Source organism: Myiozetetes cayanensis, unplaced genomic scaffold (assembly GCF_022539395.1).
Source record: "Myiozetetes cayanensis isolate MyiCay16 unplaced genomic scaffold, myiCay2020 scf13, whole genome shotgun sequence".
NCBI classification, from domain to species: Eukaryota; Metazoa; Chordata; class Aves; order Passeriformes; family Tyrannidae; genus Myiozetetes; species Myiozetetes cayanensis.
The window spans coordinates 6,321,091-6,333,611 of NW_026086937.1; the positions used below are offsets into that span (position 1 = coordinate 6,321,091).

The 12,521-nt window shown below is 37.0% G+C and overlaps 1 protein-coding gene across 1 annotated transcript in view; it reads right to left on the reverse strand.

The window, feature by feature from the left end:
- The window catches only part of CLSTN2 (calsyntenin 2), a 329,826-nt gene that overhangs the window by 192,542 nt on the left and 124,763 nt on the right, over positions 1–12,521 (reverse strand). The window contains exon 2 of the mRNA XM_050308320.1: positions 4,140–4,262. Within this exon, the coding sequence (XP_050164277.1) occupies positions 4,140–4,262 (123 nt within the window). The remainder of the gene's footprint in view (positions 1–4,139; positions 4,263–12,521) is intronic.

The following is a 12,521-nucleotide window of genomic DNA, read 5'->3' on the forward strand; positions in this document are numbered from 1 at the left end:
ATTTAGTCCTGTTAGTCTCTCCTTAGTCCTTCCTGGAAAAACAAACCTTTTGAGAGGGTAACTGCACAGAAGATTCCTCTTTCTTCTGTCATCACCCTTGATGTTAAAAATTAGAGGTGAAAAAAAAGTGCAGATTATAGTAATTTTCTCTTGTGACCACTTGGGTTTGATGTGCACCATAATGTGTATCCTACCAGAAGGGGTTGACAGACTTGCCTTAGTAGCCATGGTGATGAAGAAAGCACAGGTATAAGGAAAAATGTTAAAGTTTCCATAAGAGAAAATGAAAATACTTTTTACAGTTTAGAGAAGGTCTATGCCACAAGCAACATTTAAACTAAAAAATTGGGAATATGAAAATGGGTATGGAAAACAATTGAAAGCACTAAAGGCAGATAAGAATCACTGAATAACAAATGTCTCTTAAGAGCTCTGTTCTGCTGTGCTTAATAACAGAGGGGTTATTTGGTGAAAAATTATTTGCTCAGGTGAAAAATATCAAACGCATAAACTGCTTGTGCACCAGGGCAATCAACAGGGGCAAGGTGATCTATGCACTGCTCAAAGCATCCCTGATAATACACAGCTTGGAGCTGGAACACTAACACCACTTCCAGGCTGAACTTAGAGCTGTTACCAGGAGTAGAACAGCCTGTCCTGGTTGCTGTGAGCCAGAGCTGTACAGCAGAGCTGTGCCTTCTGGCCTGGACAGGACGGTGCAATCCCACTGTCTGCAGTGCACATTATTTGGAGACAAAACCTCAGTGAGAACTCAAAGTCTCCCATGAGGCCCCTGAGCACTCATTTGGACATGCCAGACTTTCTGGATTGACACTACTGCTCCTCCTTGCTGGAGATATGCCTTGGCCAGAAACATAAGGACTCCCTACCCTTCCTTCCACAAATTCAGCATGGATCCAAAAGGACTAGACCCTCCCTAGCAAGATAAAAATATGGCATAAATAACTACAAATTAATACACAAATGTATGATCTAAATACGCATTTCACCTGTCATATCTTTCAATGATAAACCCTGCAAATTTCCCTAAACCTGTCCCTGATGGAAGAGGAGCAGTTAAAAGGGAGTAAACTAAGAAAAGTAGAGAGAGCCACATAACATCTGTCCATGTAACATCCAGGTTATATATACCCCCTAGGAACATCAACCTCACGGTTATCTGGATGTGCTTCCTGTTAGTTCCGTTTTGTTCCCGCAGAACTTACGCCCGTATGCAAAGTGAAAGGATACACAGCAGCTGGGTTGGGGCTTGGTTGGTTTGTTTGGGATTTGGGGTTTGTTTCACTTTGTTGGAGGGACTCATTTGCCAGTTGGGTTTGTGTGTGTGTGTATTTTTTAAAGTCAAATACACACTGATACTACTGGGGGTGAAAAGTCTGTTTCTATAAACTGACACAGATGCTGATGGAACAGCCAACAATCTACTGGGGTGGTTGTAGTTCCAGAGGAAGACACCACATACATTTCATCTTAATACAGTTTGTTCAAGGAGATCTAAGTAGATATCTCAGCAGAGACCAAAAACTGCCCTGATATACTCTTGAATCTGGGCCTATTAAAAAAACTAAACCAACAAAAATGCAAAATGTTTCCAAATACTATATTTTTTTTTACTTCTTTGGACAAAATACTGCAATAGTAACAGGGTGATGGTAAAGGAACTCTGATTCTCTGTTACAATGGAATACTGATATATTTTACCGTAAAATAAGTTTTTCAACACTTAAACAAAATATGGCCATAGAAGACACTCCACATTAGCTCACTGTTAAATGTACAACTACTAACATTGTTAATACTGTAGTTGAATCTATTTCAACTCTCTCCTACTAAATACATTAGAGAAATTGAATTTTCCATAAAAACATACGATAAAATTAATGATATTATGAAATCAAATAAAACTACATGATAGTAAAGCAGAAATTAAAACAGAAATAACAAATTCCTCAAAAAATTTAAAAAGGCAAGAGTCTTTAAAGAGAAGCACATGCTTTTCCAAACATGCAGGGAATCCAGACCCTTCAAGGGAATTAAGGGTTCAATCAGTACTGTATTATTGCAGATCATTAGGCCAAATGTACAATATTATCTAGAAATGAACCATTTATACAAGGGAATACACAGAAAGTATTTTCCCTCCTAGACACTTCTTATAATATAAATAATTCAAATCAATAAACAAAGATAAATTAAAATGCTGTCTAATGTAATTTAATGTAATCACATAAGCCAGTCTAAGTTCAGTACTTCAAAGGATGATTTTCTACATGAAAAGTAAATCACTGTTTAATGAAAAACATGTTGACTCTCCCAATGTAAGAAGTCAAGAAAATAATTAGGTTACCGAATTCCCAGTCAGCACAGTTTGCAGTGTCAGTGAAAACAAAAATGATTATCATTCCTGTAAGGATCCTAGGGGAATGCAAGCAAAAGAAGCAAAAGAATATCCATAGTAATAGAAAAATTAAGTAAAAAAATAAAAAAATAAAAAAAGGGCATCTTTTCACTAGGAATCAATCTTCATTCCTAAGTAACTGTACCTGAAGATTTCACAGATAATTATTGGTCAACACAAGCATTTGGAAGAATGAATTGCACACGTGTGTGAAAGTTACCACTATAACACAAAAGTGGTCTCAAATACAACTCAGGTAACTGCTTATCATTCAATTCTCATTACACAATTCTTGTTTGTTTTAACATACAGTTCCTTCTTGATGAATACATTAAAAAACAGCTTGGAAACGAGTCTTTTTTTCCCTCTGCTACAAAAAGTAGTAACTAACTTATTTAGGACATCTTATCCTGCACATCTTTTGTACGAAGTGACCCTGCTCAGATTTTAATTAGCACCTCCCAGTTCAGGGCTGGCTGTGTTTGAATGGACACTGATTGTCCCTCCCTTAGCAAATAACTCTGTCCCATAGGAAGGGATCAGCAGACAAAAGGCTTTCATCCCACATGCACAAGCTATTTGAGGCTTTTGCCTCTGACTAAATTGAGTTCCCTCCATTGAACATCCCCAGTGGCTGAGAAGGAAAAGGGTTCTGTTCAACCAAGAACCATGGGGCACCATGAATGACAAACAACTCTTGATATTAAACTGCAGCTTAACATATAAAAAACATTTGTGAATCCCTCCTTGGCAGGGTATGGATTGATGCCAGTGTGTGCTTTTGGGGAAAATGTCTAATAACAGTTCTTTCAGGATGCTGTAAAATGCTGTTTGGGCCAAGCACTTGGACTTACTGCTTACTGAGCATGACTGTACTCCACAAGAACATGGATCCTTATCTTACTAGTCCCTTTCCTTCTATAAGGAACATTCTCAGGCAATAGCATGTTTTTAACAACTGCATCTTTTGAGGATCTTCAAAACAGCTGTCAAGCCTCACTATTCTCGTTTTTCTTCAAAAAGAAGAAAATGGAACAGGGAATTTAAAAGAAAACTTACTTCACATGCAAAAGTACTCTATTCTGCTTAAGGAACTCATAATATGACAGAATAAGTGTCAGGAAAAATAGACTTAATACAAATGAAAACTTCTGTATGACACACATCTATCATGCAGCAACCTGAGCAAAAATCTTCAAAAATGCCATTAAATTTTCTGTCCAAGCCTTGACAGTTATAAAGCACTCACAAGAGTTACACATGATTTCAGCAACTTTAAATATTTGTCACACAGTTTTTCCACAGCCAGGGAGCAGAATAAGAAGAGAGAAAGCAGAGGCTGTTATTACTGAACAAAATTAACTATGCATTGTTACTTTAGGCAACTATAATGAGTCATTTCTATAATGGGAAATTCAAATTTAATTACATAAATATTGTGTTTTATTAAAAAAATATGTTGATAGTGGAAGCCTGCTGTACTATGGTGTTAATAATCTGTCTTGAAACAAATGAGCAGACACATTCATTGTAAGAGACACCTGATTTCAAGGTCTGTGGGCAATGGTCAGGTCCTGAGTACTCAGACACAGCCTTTACACATCCTTCACAGGTCCTTCAAATTAAATTAACTCTGCACTGCAAATCCCATCCTTACAAATGCTAATAAATTCTAATACAATCCATAAGCTCAAGTGCTGCTGTCAGTGTATATTCCTACCTGCAAAGGGAACAGGTGCATCTTTGTCCAAAGCGACAAGGGGAGGATCCAAAATTACAGTGTCGTTGTTCTCAGTTATGATCCCATGGTAAGATGTCTCAATCCAGGGTTTGTGTTTGTTCACTAGAAGAGAAAAGGCATGCCTAATTAATTTGGTTTGTGCTTTACATCCATTTAGCTCATTTTATTTTTAAAGAGAAATTATTTAACGTACGCCCAGTAGCACTGTTAGCACTCAAAAGCCACTAACAAAAGCCCAAAGTATTTCATAAACATTCAGCTATCAAGACAAAATGATGTGGGTATTGTACTGTAATTCACTGATGGGAAAACCAACACTTACAGACATCCCTCCAATTAAGACACCAAAAGCAAAAGACAATTTTCAAAGTGTTTTTAATGTGTTCTCAACTGTCAGACATCATTAGGGTCAGACACTTCTGAAGGAATTGCTTTCAGTTGCAAAGCTCTGATGCAAGACAAAGGACAACCAGAGAAACACAACTCAACAAGTCACAAAACCAAGAGAAGGCCAGGTGAGAACATTTCACTCTTGGTCAACTTCTCACTTTATTTTTGGAAGAATACCTAAAATTACATTTGCATTCTGCACATTGTAGACAAAAAAAACAACTTCTACATTTTAATCACTGTTATTAGAGCCTCCACCTCTTTTCATTTATGAAAACCAGTTTTAGTTATGCTTAAATGGGATCTCAAGTTTTTCTAGAAAAATGTGTCCTTCAAATTCAGCTCTTGAACATTTGGATATATCTGGTCTTGATGTACATAGGAAGATCACACAAAAAGACACTTTAAGGAGAGGATACCCCACTTATCATCAGAGTGTCTTATTTCCGAACCTTTTCCACATGCACCCCTCTCACCATCCATCTTCTGATTTTTTGGTAAGTACGAAGATACAAAATAAAAAGGAAGGGGAAAATGTAAGAGGCTTAGCTTTGCTATGCTTATAAACAGCATTTTCCTCCTGCAGGCACAATCTGAACGTTCTGTCTTTGGAGCTCCTCCCTGAGTAATACAATGGTGATAGCTGAACAAACTGCAATTCAAAGGATGCTCTCCCCCAGGCAGGAGGGAGCACTGCACTCAGGAATATCTACCATATTGTTATCAAACTCATCTGTAAAGTAATTTTTGTACCTATTATTTAGTTGTGTGCACCAAATGCTGAGGAAAACAGCTGGTGAGTTAACAGAATTCACCTCAAAGACAGAGAGTTGACACTTAAAGCGAAAACAAATTGAATCAGAAGGGATTATTTAAAATAACCCCATTACGAAACCAAATAAAAACCACACACACAACCCTAAACTCTTTCCTGCCTTGTCTTCTGTAAAAACCCCAGATATCAATGAGATTCAAGTTTTTTTCTACAGTTTCTTCCTTGTGAAGAAAGTAGAAAAATCCACTAAGACAACAGGGAGGGCTCTGGCCTCAGGCAAAGAGCTGGGCAATTAACAAATTATTAGGTATACTGGATAGCTGGAAAAAGCCAACAAATACATTTATGACAAAGTGAAGTTCATTCTCCTTCTTTCTTGCTGCTTTGTTTAATCCTTAGGACACGGTGGACATTATTTTATGTTCTAGCACTAATATGGCAACTTGGAGTTCCTTTCTACGTTGCAATGTATCTTCAGAAGAAAGCACATTCAGCTTCACTGTGGTTGGTTTTGCCCATTTTTGCAATAACCAAGCAACAGGAAGATTAAACTGGGGATGTGTCAGGGAAAGGTGAAATGGAAAATAGGGGTCTCAAATCTCTTCATCTTGTAATGACTGTACAGCCAGAGGAGAGATTGGCAAGTTTATGTAATAGATGGAGGCCAAAAGTCTTGTTGGTGTTGAAATATGAGAAGCGATGGATGCAATTTCGGAGCTCTGGATGGCATTTGGGATCCCAGTTTGCAGGGCAGTTGAAATATTCTGCATTTGTTATTTGAACACGTGAATTGCCTGAACGTGCAGACACAGAAATGTGCTGCACTGATGCTCTGTTGTGGCTCAAAGGCTTTGATGGGCACGTGCTGGACAGAGCAAGAGGGGATCTCTGGACTGAAGACAGACACAAATTATTAATAATGAAATAGTAAATAGGGATTTGCAAGAAAATGGAGCCCCTTCTGGAAATAAAACTTCAAGTACCAAATGCTTTTCATTCCTCCTGATTCTGTTAATTGTCTGAGCTCTCACCAAAAAAAAAACCAAAAAAAAACCAACAACAAAAAAAACACAACAAAAAAACAAACACAAAAAAACCAGAGCAAACAAACAAACAAAAAAACCCCCAACAACTGCCACAAAACAAAACAAAAAACTCAAAATCAAACAATCCTCCTCTGGATCCTACAGAATTGTTTTAACAGCACTTTGGCTTAAGAAACAGTCTCAGGACACAGCGACTGCAGTTCCACTGGCCTTGTGTTTTCTCAATTAGTGCCCAACGAGCAATAATGAGTCAAATGAGTGACAGCAACATAATTTCTCAAATTATGTTGCGATAGGAAGAAAAGAAAGTACATTACAAACATATTCTACAATTTAGACCTAGACCTTAGAGGTATTAAGAAGAAAAGAACAATAAAACAAAAGCAAAATACAATAAAATGTCAAAATATTTGCAAGCTTTATGAAATACGTTTCCAAAAGAAAAAGTTATGACTATACAAAGCTTCAAGTAACTTGTGGTGTGGAAATTTTTACAAATAATAGAAATCATCCACAGTCTTTGGGAGTGCAAAACAATTCTTTTGCATCAGATGATCTATAAATTTGAAATATTTTCACATCACTAAAATTCTTGATACTTTACACTGTTTTGGATACTTGTTTTAAAATAAGAAATCTATAATACTGAGATCAGTTGCTGGTGTTCTGGTTCAGGGGCTTGTTTTTAGTTTCTCTGCTAAAGGTTGGTAAGATGTTAACAGAGAAACTGCATAAACCACTATATAGGCTTCCATTAGATATTACATCGTAAAAGAAAAACCTTCAAATATGACATGATCAATGAATACTTTAAGTTTCTTGCTCCAAGACAAAAGGACAACTCCAAAACATTAGACTGGTTATCTAATTCCAGTTATATCCAGCATTTATTAGCATCTCTTAGAGATTAACATGTACCTTTTTGAAATTTTTATTAACTTTGCAATAAGATGGGAACTCTGTTTTATCTTCAAAATGGAAAAGGCATGAATGGTTAAAAAATATTTTAATGCTTCTCAACAATGCTTACAATTAACAAGATTCTATAACAAAGTTGGGGGGTTTTTTTTATAGAGATGATGACAGAAATCTATATACAGATTTATGTCAAGTTTCAGGTACCAAGAAAGCAGAGCACTACACAGCAAACTAAGCTCAAAGGAGCAAGCAAGCTGGATAATCAGCAGATAAGAACTATACCAAAAAAAATTCTTTTCCCTCTTAAGGCTTATTCAGTTGTAGCATATTTATGTTAACTCCAAAACTAAAAAATAATAATAAAAATAAAAATAAAAATACAGTTTTGACTTTTTTTACCAAATATTTTCTCTGGAAGAATTTATTGTTTATCTTTTCCTTGCATTCTTCTAGCTGGGTAAAAGCTGAAATCAGTGCAAGGCTTTCCCTAATTCAAACACATATTTAGTTAAGACATACAGATAAAATATACCCACACTGTAGGTTGTTTTTCTTTTTTAAACTTGCCTCCCTTCGTGTAATTTATTAGTCATTCACATAAAACCATAATATAAATAATTTATAGCACCTAGAATAAGGTAATTAATCTTCTACCTTTATTACAGTTAGAGGCCAATTCATTTAAATTCATATGCACCATTTACACTGCATTTTCCTACTCTGTCCCACCAAAGCTTGTGGTTACAAGCCTTTGGATGCCATTAAACCATCGTGCTAGAAAACTGCCTGTGCTCCATCTGCAAATGCACTTGGCACATAAAACAACAGAGTAGAAAATGGCAAAAGAAAAACAAACTCATTTTGTAGAGTCTGCAGGAAATCTCATGCCCTCAGGAACGTTTTCTTGGAAGTCAGTTTAAGGACAGGCTCCAAAATTAAGCAAAATGAATACAGAGAAACGCCAGATGTTTAGAACCCCAAAAATGCGCTGAACTCCTACATCCTACTCTGGTGCATTTTCTCCACCCTCTGCACAGTGCCCTGGGTTTTACCCCCTCCCTGTGTCATGCTCAAAACTCATCCTGTTACTTGAAAAACACCTAAATCCTGACACCAAACTCTCCCCAAACTGTGATTGCACCGAGTATTTCACCTGCCCCGAGCGGTCCATGAGAAGCTCTGCAGCAGAAACACAACAAAATCACAGACTGGACACTGAAACATCAGCAGTAGGGAAAAAAATCATCAGGCCCCTCCCATCCTGATCCCTTTGGCAATTCACCAGCAAGGCCTTTACCCTGAGCGTGGCCCTGGGTGCACTCTGTGCTGCAGTGCCTGTACCCTGCCTTATCAGCCTGCAAGACGTGCACAGAGCTTTCTGAAGGCAATCACACTCTGGACATTAAATCTTCCAAGTCTCAATGCCTGTGAACAACAAAGCTGCAATTTGTCAGTGCAGATGCATTATTATAACAGGATTACAATACAGACAAAATGTATGAGCACATCACCTCATGGGGACAGACAACATCTTTTCTCTAACCCAAGACAGGCACTTGTTTGGGGCAGGGGAGGGGGGGAGTGGCTGGAAAGCAGCACAGTGTGCAAGGGATACAGTACAATGCTATTTGCAAATTGCAGATGGTTTCTGACTGAAATTGCTCAAAAAATGTCACTGATCCAAAAACAACACATTCAAGAATTACGAAAATAAAAAAAAAGAAGTGTGTATTAGAAGCTTTAAGTCCTGACACCAGGGTAGATTCAATATTGTCCAGCTGATTTAAATGCTGATTTCTAAACTACAGGGAGCTAAAACCCAAGGTAGCAAATTATGAGGGTTAAGAATTGCTTTATGAATGCAAATGTTTTCTTTCCTTTTTTTTTTTTTTTTTTTTCTTCCAGTATAGCACTTTTCTTAGCACTTTCTTCAGCTCTAACTCTTTTCATCTGCTAACTTCAGTGATCTTCAGCTCAGCCTGCTGGAATCCTGTCCAAGTGTCAAAGGCCTTCCTCTCAAAAAACCAGCCAAACTGAGGATACTCAGGAAGCCTTTTAAACATGTGCAGGAAATCCCATTAACTTCTGTAGAATAGAAAAGTCTGAACTTCATGCCGTGTGCAGTCTGCACAACAAGCAGCAAGCCCTTACCTTGTACAGCAAAAAAGAGAGTTATTCTAGTGCCCTATTAGGAGGGTACTGCATAACAAATACCTCAGTGATGTAGATGACATCCTGATAGCTGCAATACAGTCCACTCCTCCTTTGGGGTGACACTTTGCTGGGTAAATGCCACAGTAAGACCTGTGGGGTCAGCAATAGCCAGAGTTCCAGCTCATTTTTCAGGTATTTCATAGAAAATGGCTACTAAAAATAGAATTTGCCCATTGTTAAAATCCTGTGACGTGTTCTCTGGATAGTTTTAACAGCCCTGAGCTTTGGATCAAGAAGGAGAAACTTTAAAGGGAAGAGGATGAGGTCAGAAGATGATTTTTGTCTCACAAACGTGGCCCGTGTCATGTTCATTTTTGGAAGACCAAGCCAGAAGTTTTGAACGCTCATACCCTTAACAGAAATTTCCTGGAGTCTCCAGTGCCTCTCGTTTCTGATAACTGAAACATTTCAAAGATTATGTGTTCACTAAGCAAAGTCCTCTTCACACAGTTCATACACGTGACTGTACAGTGCACATGCAACTTGATCACATCACAGATCTTTAATTCCTCCAAGACATGTCTTGAGACAGAAATCTGGATTTCCTGAATTACCAGCTCCAGAATGAGCCAGGGATAGAAACCAAAGATAGCAGCCAAATCTAAAATCTCATAAAGTAGCATCTAAGAACAAACGTGTTCAGAAGATAGACAGATTTGGGGGCTTAGGTCACTAAAGAAATGAGGATTAGGAGCTTGAGGAAGAATTTAAGACTTCGACTGGAAGGCAGAGAAAACAAGGACATGGATAAAAGCATTTTTTGAGGAAAAAGAAACCAAGAAGTGGAAACTGAAAACGGTTGAGAATTACAGAAATATTTGCATTTTATAGGATTAAATCTTTCTTAGCTTTAGAAAAAAACCCAACATTGGGTAGCTCTATCACCAGAACTATGTTTCCCTACATACGAAAGAAAACGAAAACTTTCCAGAAACTTTCACATATAAAACACATTTTACATGCTTTGGTAAAGAAAAATCGCAAAGAAGAAATTTATTCTTCTGTCATTTAACGCTTATTTCTCCATGTGATGTCATTGCCTGAATTACTGAAATACCAGTAGCTATGTTTTTTCTGGCTTTATTTTTAGATAGATAACTTCAAGCCATAATGCTTTATGTGCTTTTACATAAAACAATAACGTGAAATTCCTGTCCCAATTAAGGCGATGTGAGTTTTGACACTAAGTTCAGTTAAAGCAGAATTTATATGATTTATGAAATGTGATTATGAGATGTGAAGCCTTTGGAGAACATTTTAGCTAAGGAATACATTATGAGCAGTGCATCTCAGCAACGTTAAATTACTCAGTGGAGATCCTAGAAGATAACTTGGCATTGATTTGAACAAGCTGCACAACAAAACCTGGTTTGCATGAAATAGACTGCACAAAAAAGTTTTCTGGCATAAGAACGTTTTCTGGCCCCCAAGAGAAGGTCTTTCAATAATGACAATCCCCACTATCAAAATCTGTTCTTATATTTAAAAAAAAAAAGGAGAAAATTTGAAGTGGAAGACTCCTTTGTTAGTAGCTCGTTCTTATTACAAGCTAATTTGACCAAAAGCATCAAGTGCCTTGTCTAATGGACTTGATAATATTAGTAATTAGTCACCTGTTGGCCATTTCTAAGTAAAATAACATACTCTGTGTGTATTCTGACACATTTAGATGTTAATGTAGCTATAAATATGCTTGATCCTCTGGTAAATTTTTTTGTCATTTTTGGTTTTGAAGTTTTTTTGAGTGGAGGAGAGAAACTTTTTAATACTAACAAAATTAATATTAAACATTTAACGAGAACTCAGTAAATGCTTTGGTCAATCCAAACCTGTGTTCTTCAGAAAAAACAGTCTAGCTCCGAATTTCGTAAAACTCTACTCACAACACTGATAACTTTTGACCCTCATTTCTGAAAAGCACGTTTTGAATTTTCATGTGCATACAAGAATTAGCCTCATAATCATCATCTTTTAGAGTAGTGGACCACATAGCTGTGGGTCTTCATGCCTTGAACTGCCTTTAAGCTCACAAGTTATTTTTATTAATACAAAAGAGGTTTCAAGTCCTTCGTCAAATTTATCTGTTGATAGTTGTCACAACAAATAGACTGCAGAGAATGCAAACCTGAATCCTGAATCACCAGTCTTTATAATATAGAGCCTCTACACCTCAATATTAACACCAGGAATATCTTGTTTACTATATCTAAGGAACCAAACTGGAATTAGATGATGAGTCTGTCCCACAGTCATGGGAACTTCAGTAGCACTTCCCTAATTATGTCCTGATACATGAAAGTCTATACAGTTAAAAATCTTTGGGAAAGTATTTAATGGTATAAAAATGTTGTCATTCCTATCACAAAGCCAGAAAATGGTCATAAACGAGGTTGTGTTTTCCTATGTATTTAGCTGTACATAAACCCCATTTCATTTATCTTGCTTACCAATGCTGACCTTTAATTCAACACAGATTTCTTATGTGTAGCCTCATTTCATTTAAAAATACATAAAAGCTTGACATCCCCAATATTTAATCACTCTATAATATTATTGAAGTTTCTTCAATGTTCAATAACTCCATGCTCACTATATGAAGCTGCCCCATTCTTACACACTTTATCTCTTGTTTGGAATGAAGGATGTATAGAACATGGGTTTATTTTCCATTATGAGACTTTACAGCATACATATAAAATAAACCTGACTCTAGTCATGTTTATATATTCCTTAAATAAATAAGAATGGAGTGCCCTCTGAAGAGTTTTGTCAGATGATATCTCAACAGGGCTTCCAGCACTGTGGTTTCATGGACTGGATATCAGTACCTTGCAAATAACCCAGATATTTCAAGCAATGCTGAGGAACATATAGATCACTAGCAAACATTTTTATCAAGACAGTGTGTTTTTACAAGAAGAAAAAAAAAATTCATTGGTTAAGTAGAAAAGCAAGAGCAATCCCCAAATAGCACCAAAGACAGACCCCACTGAGGAGTTACAGATCTGCAGGATGCCC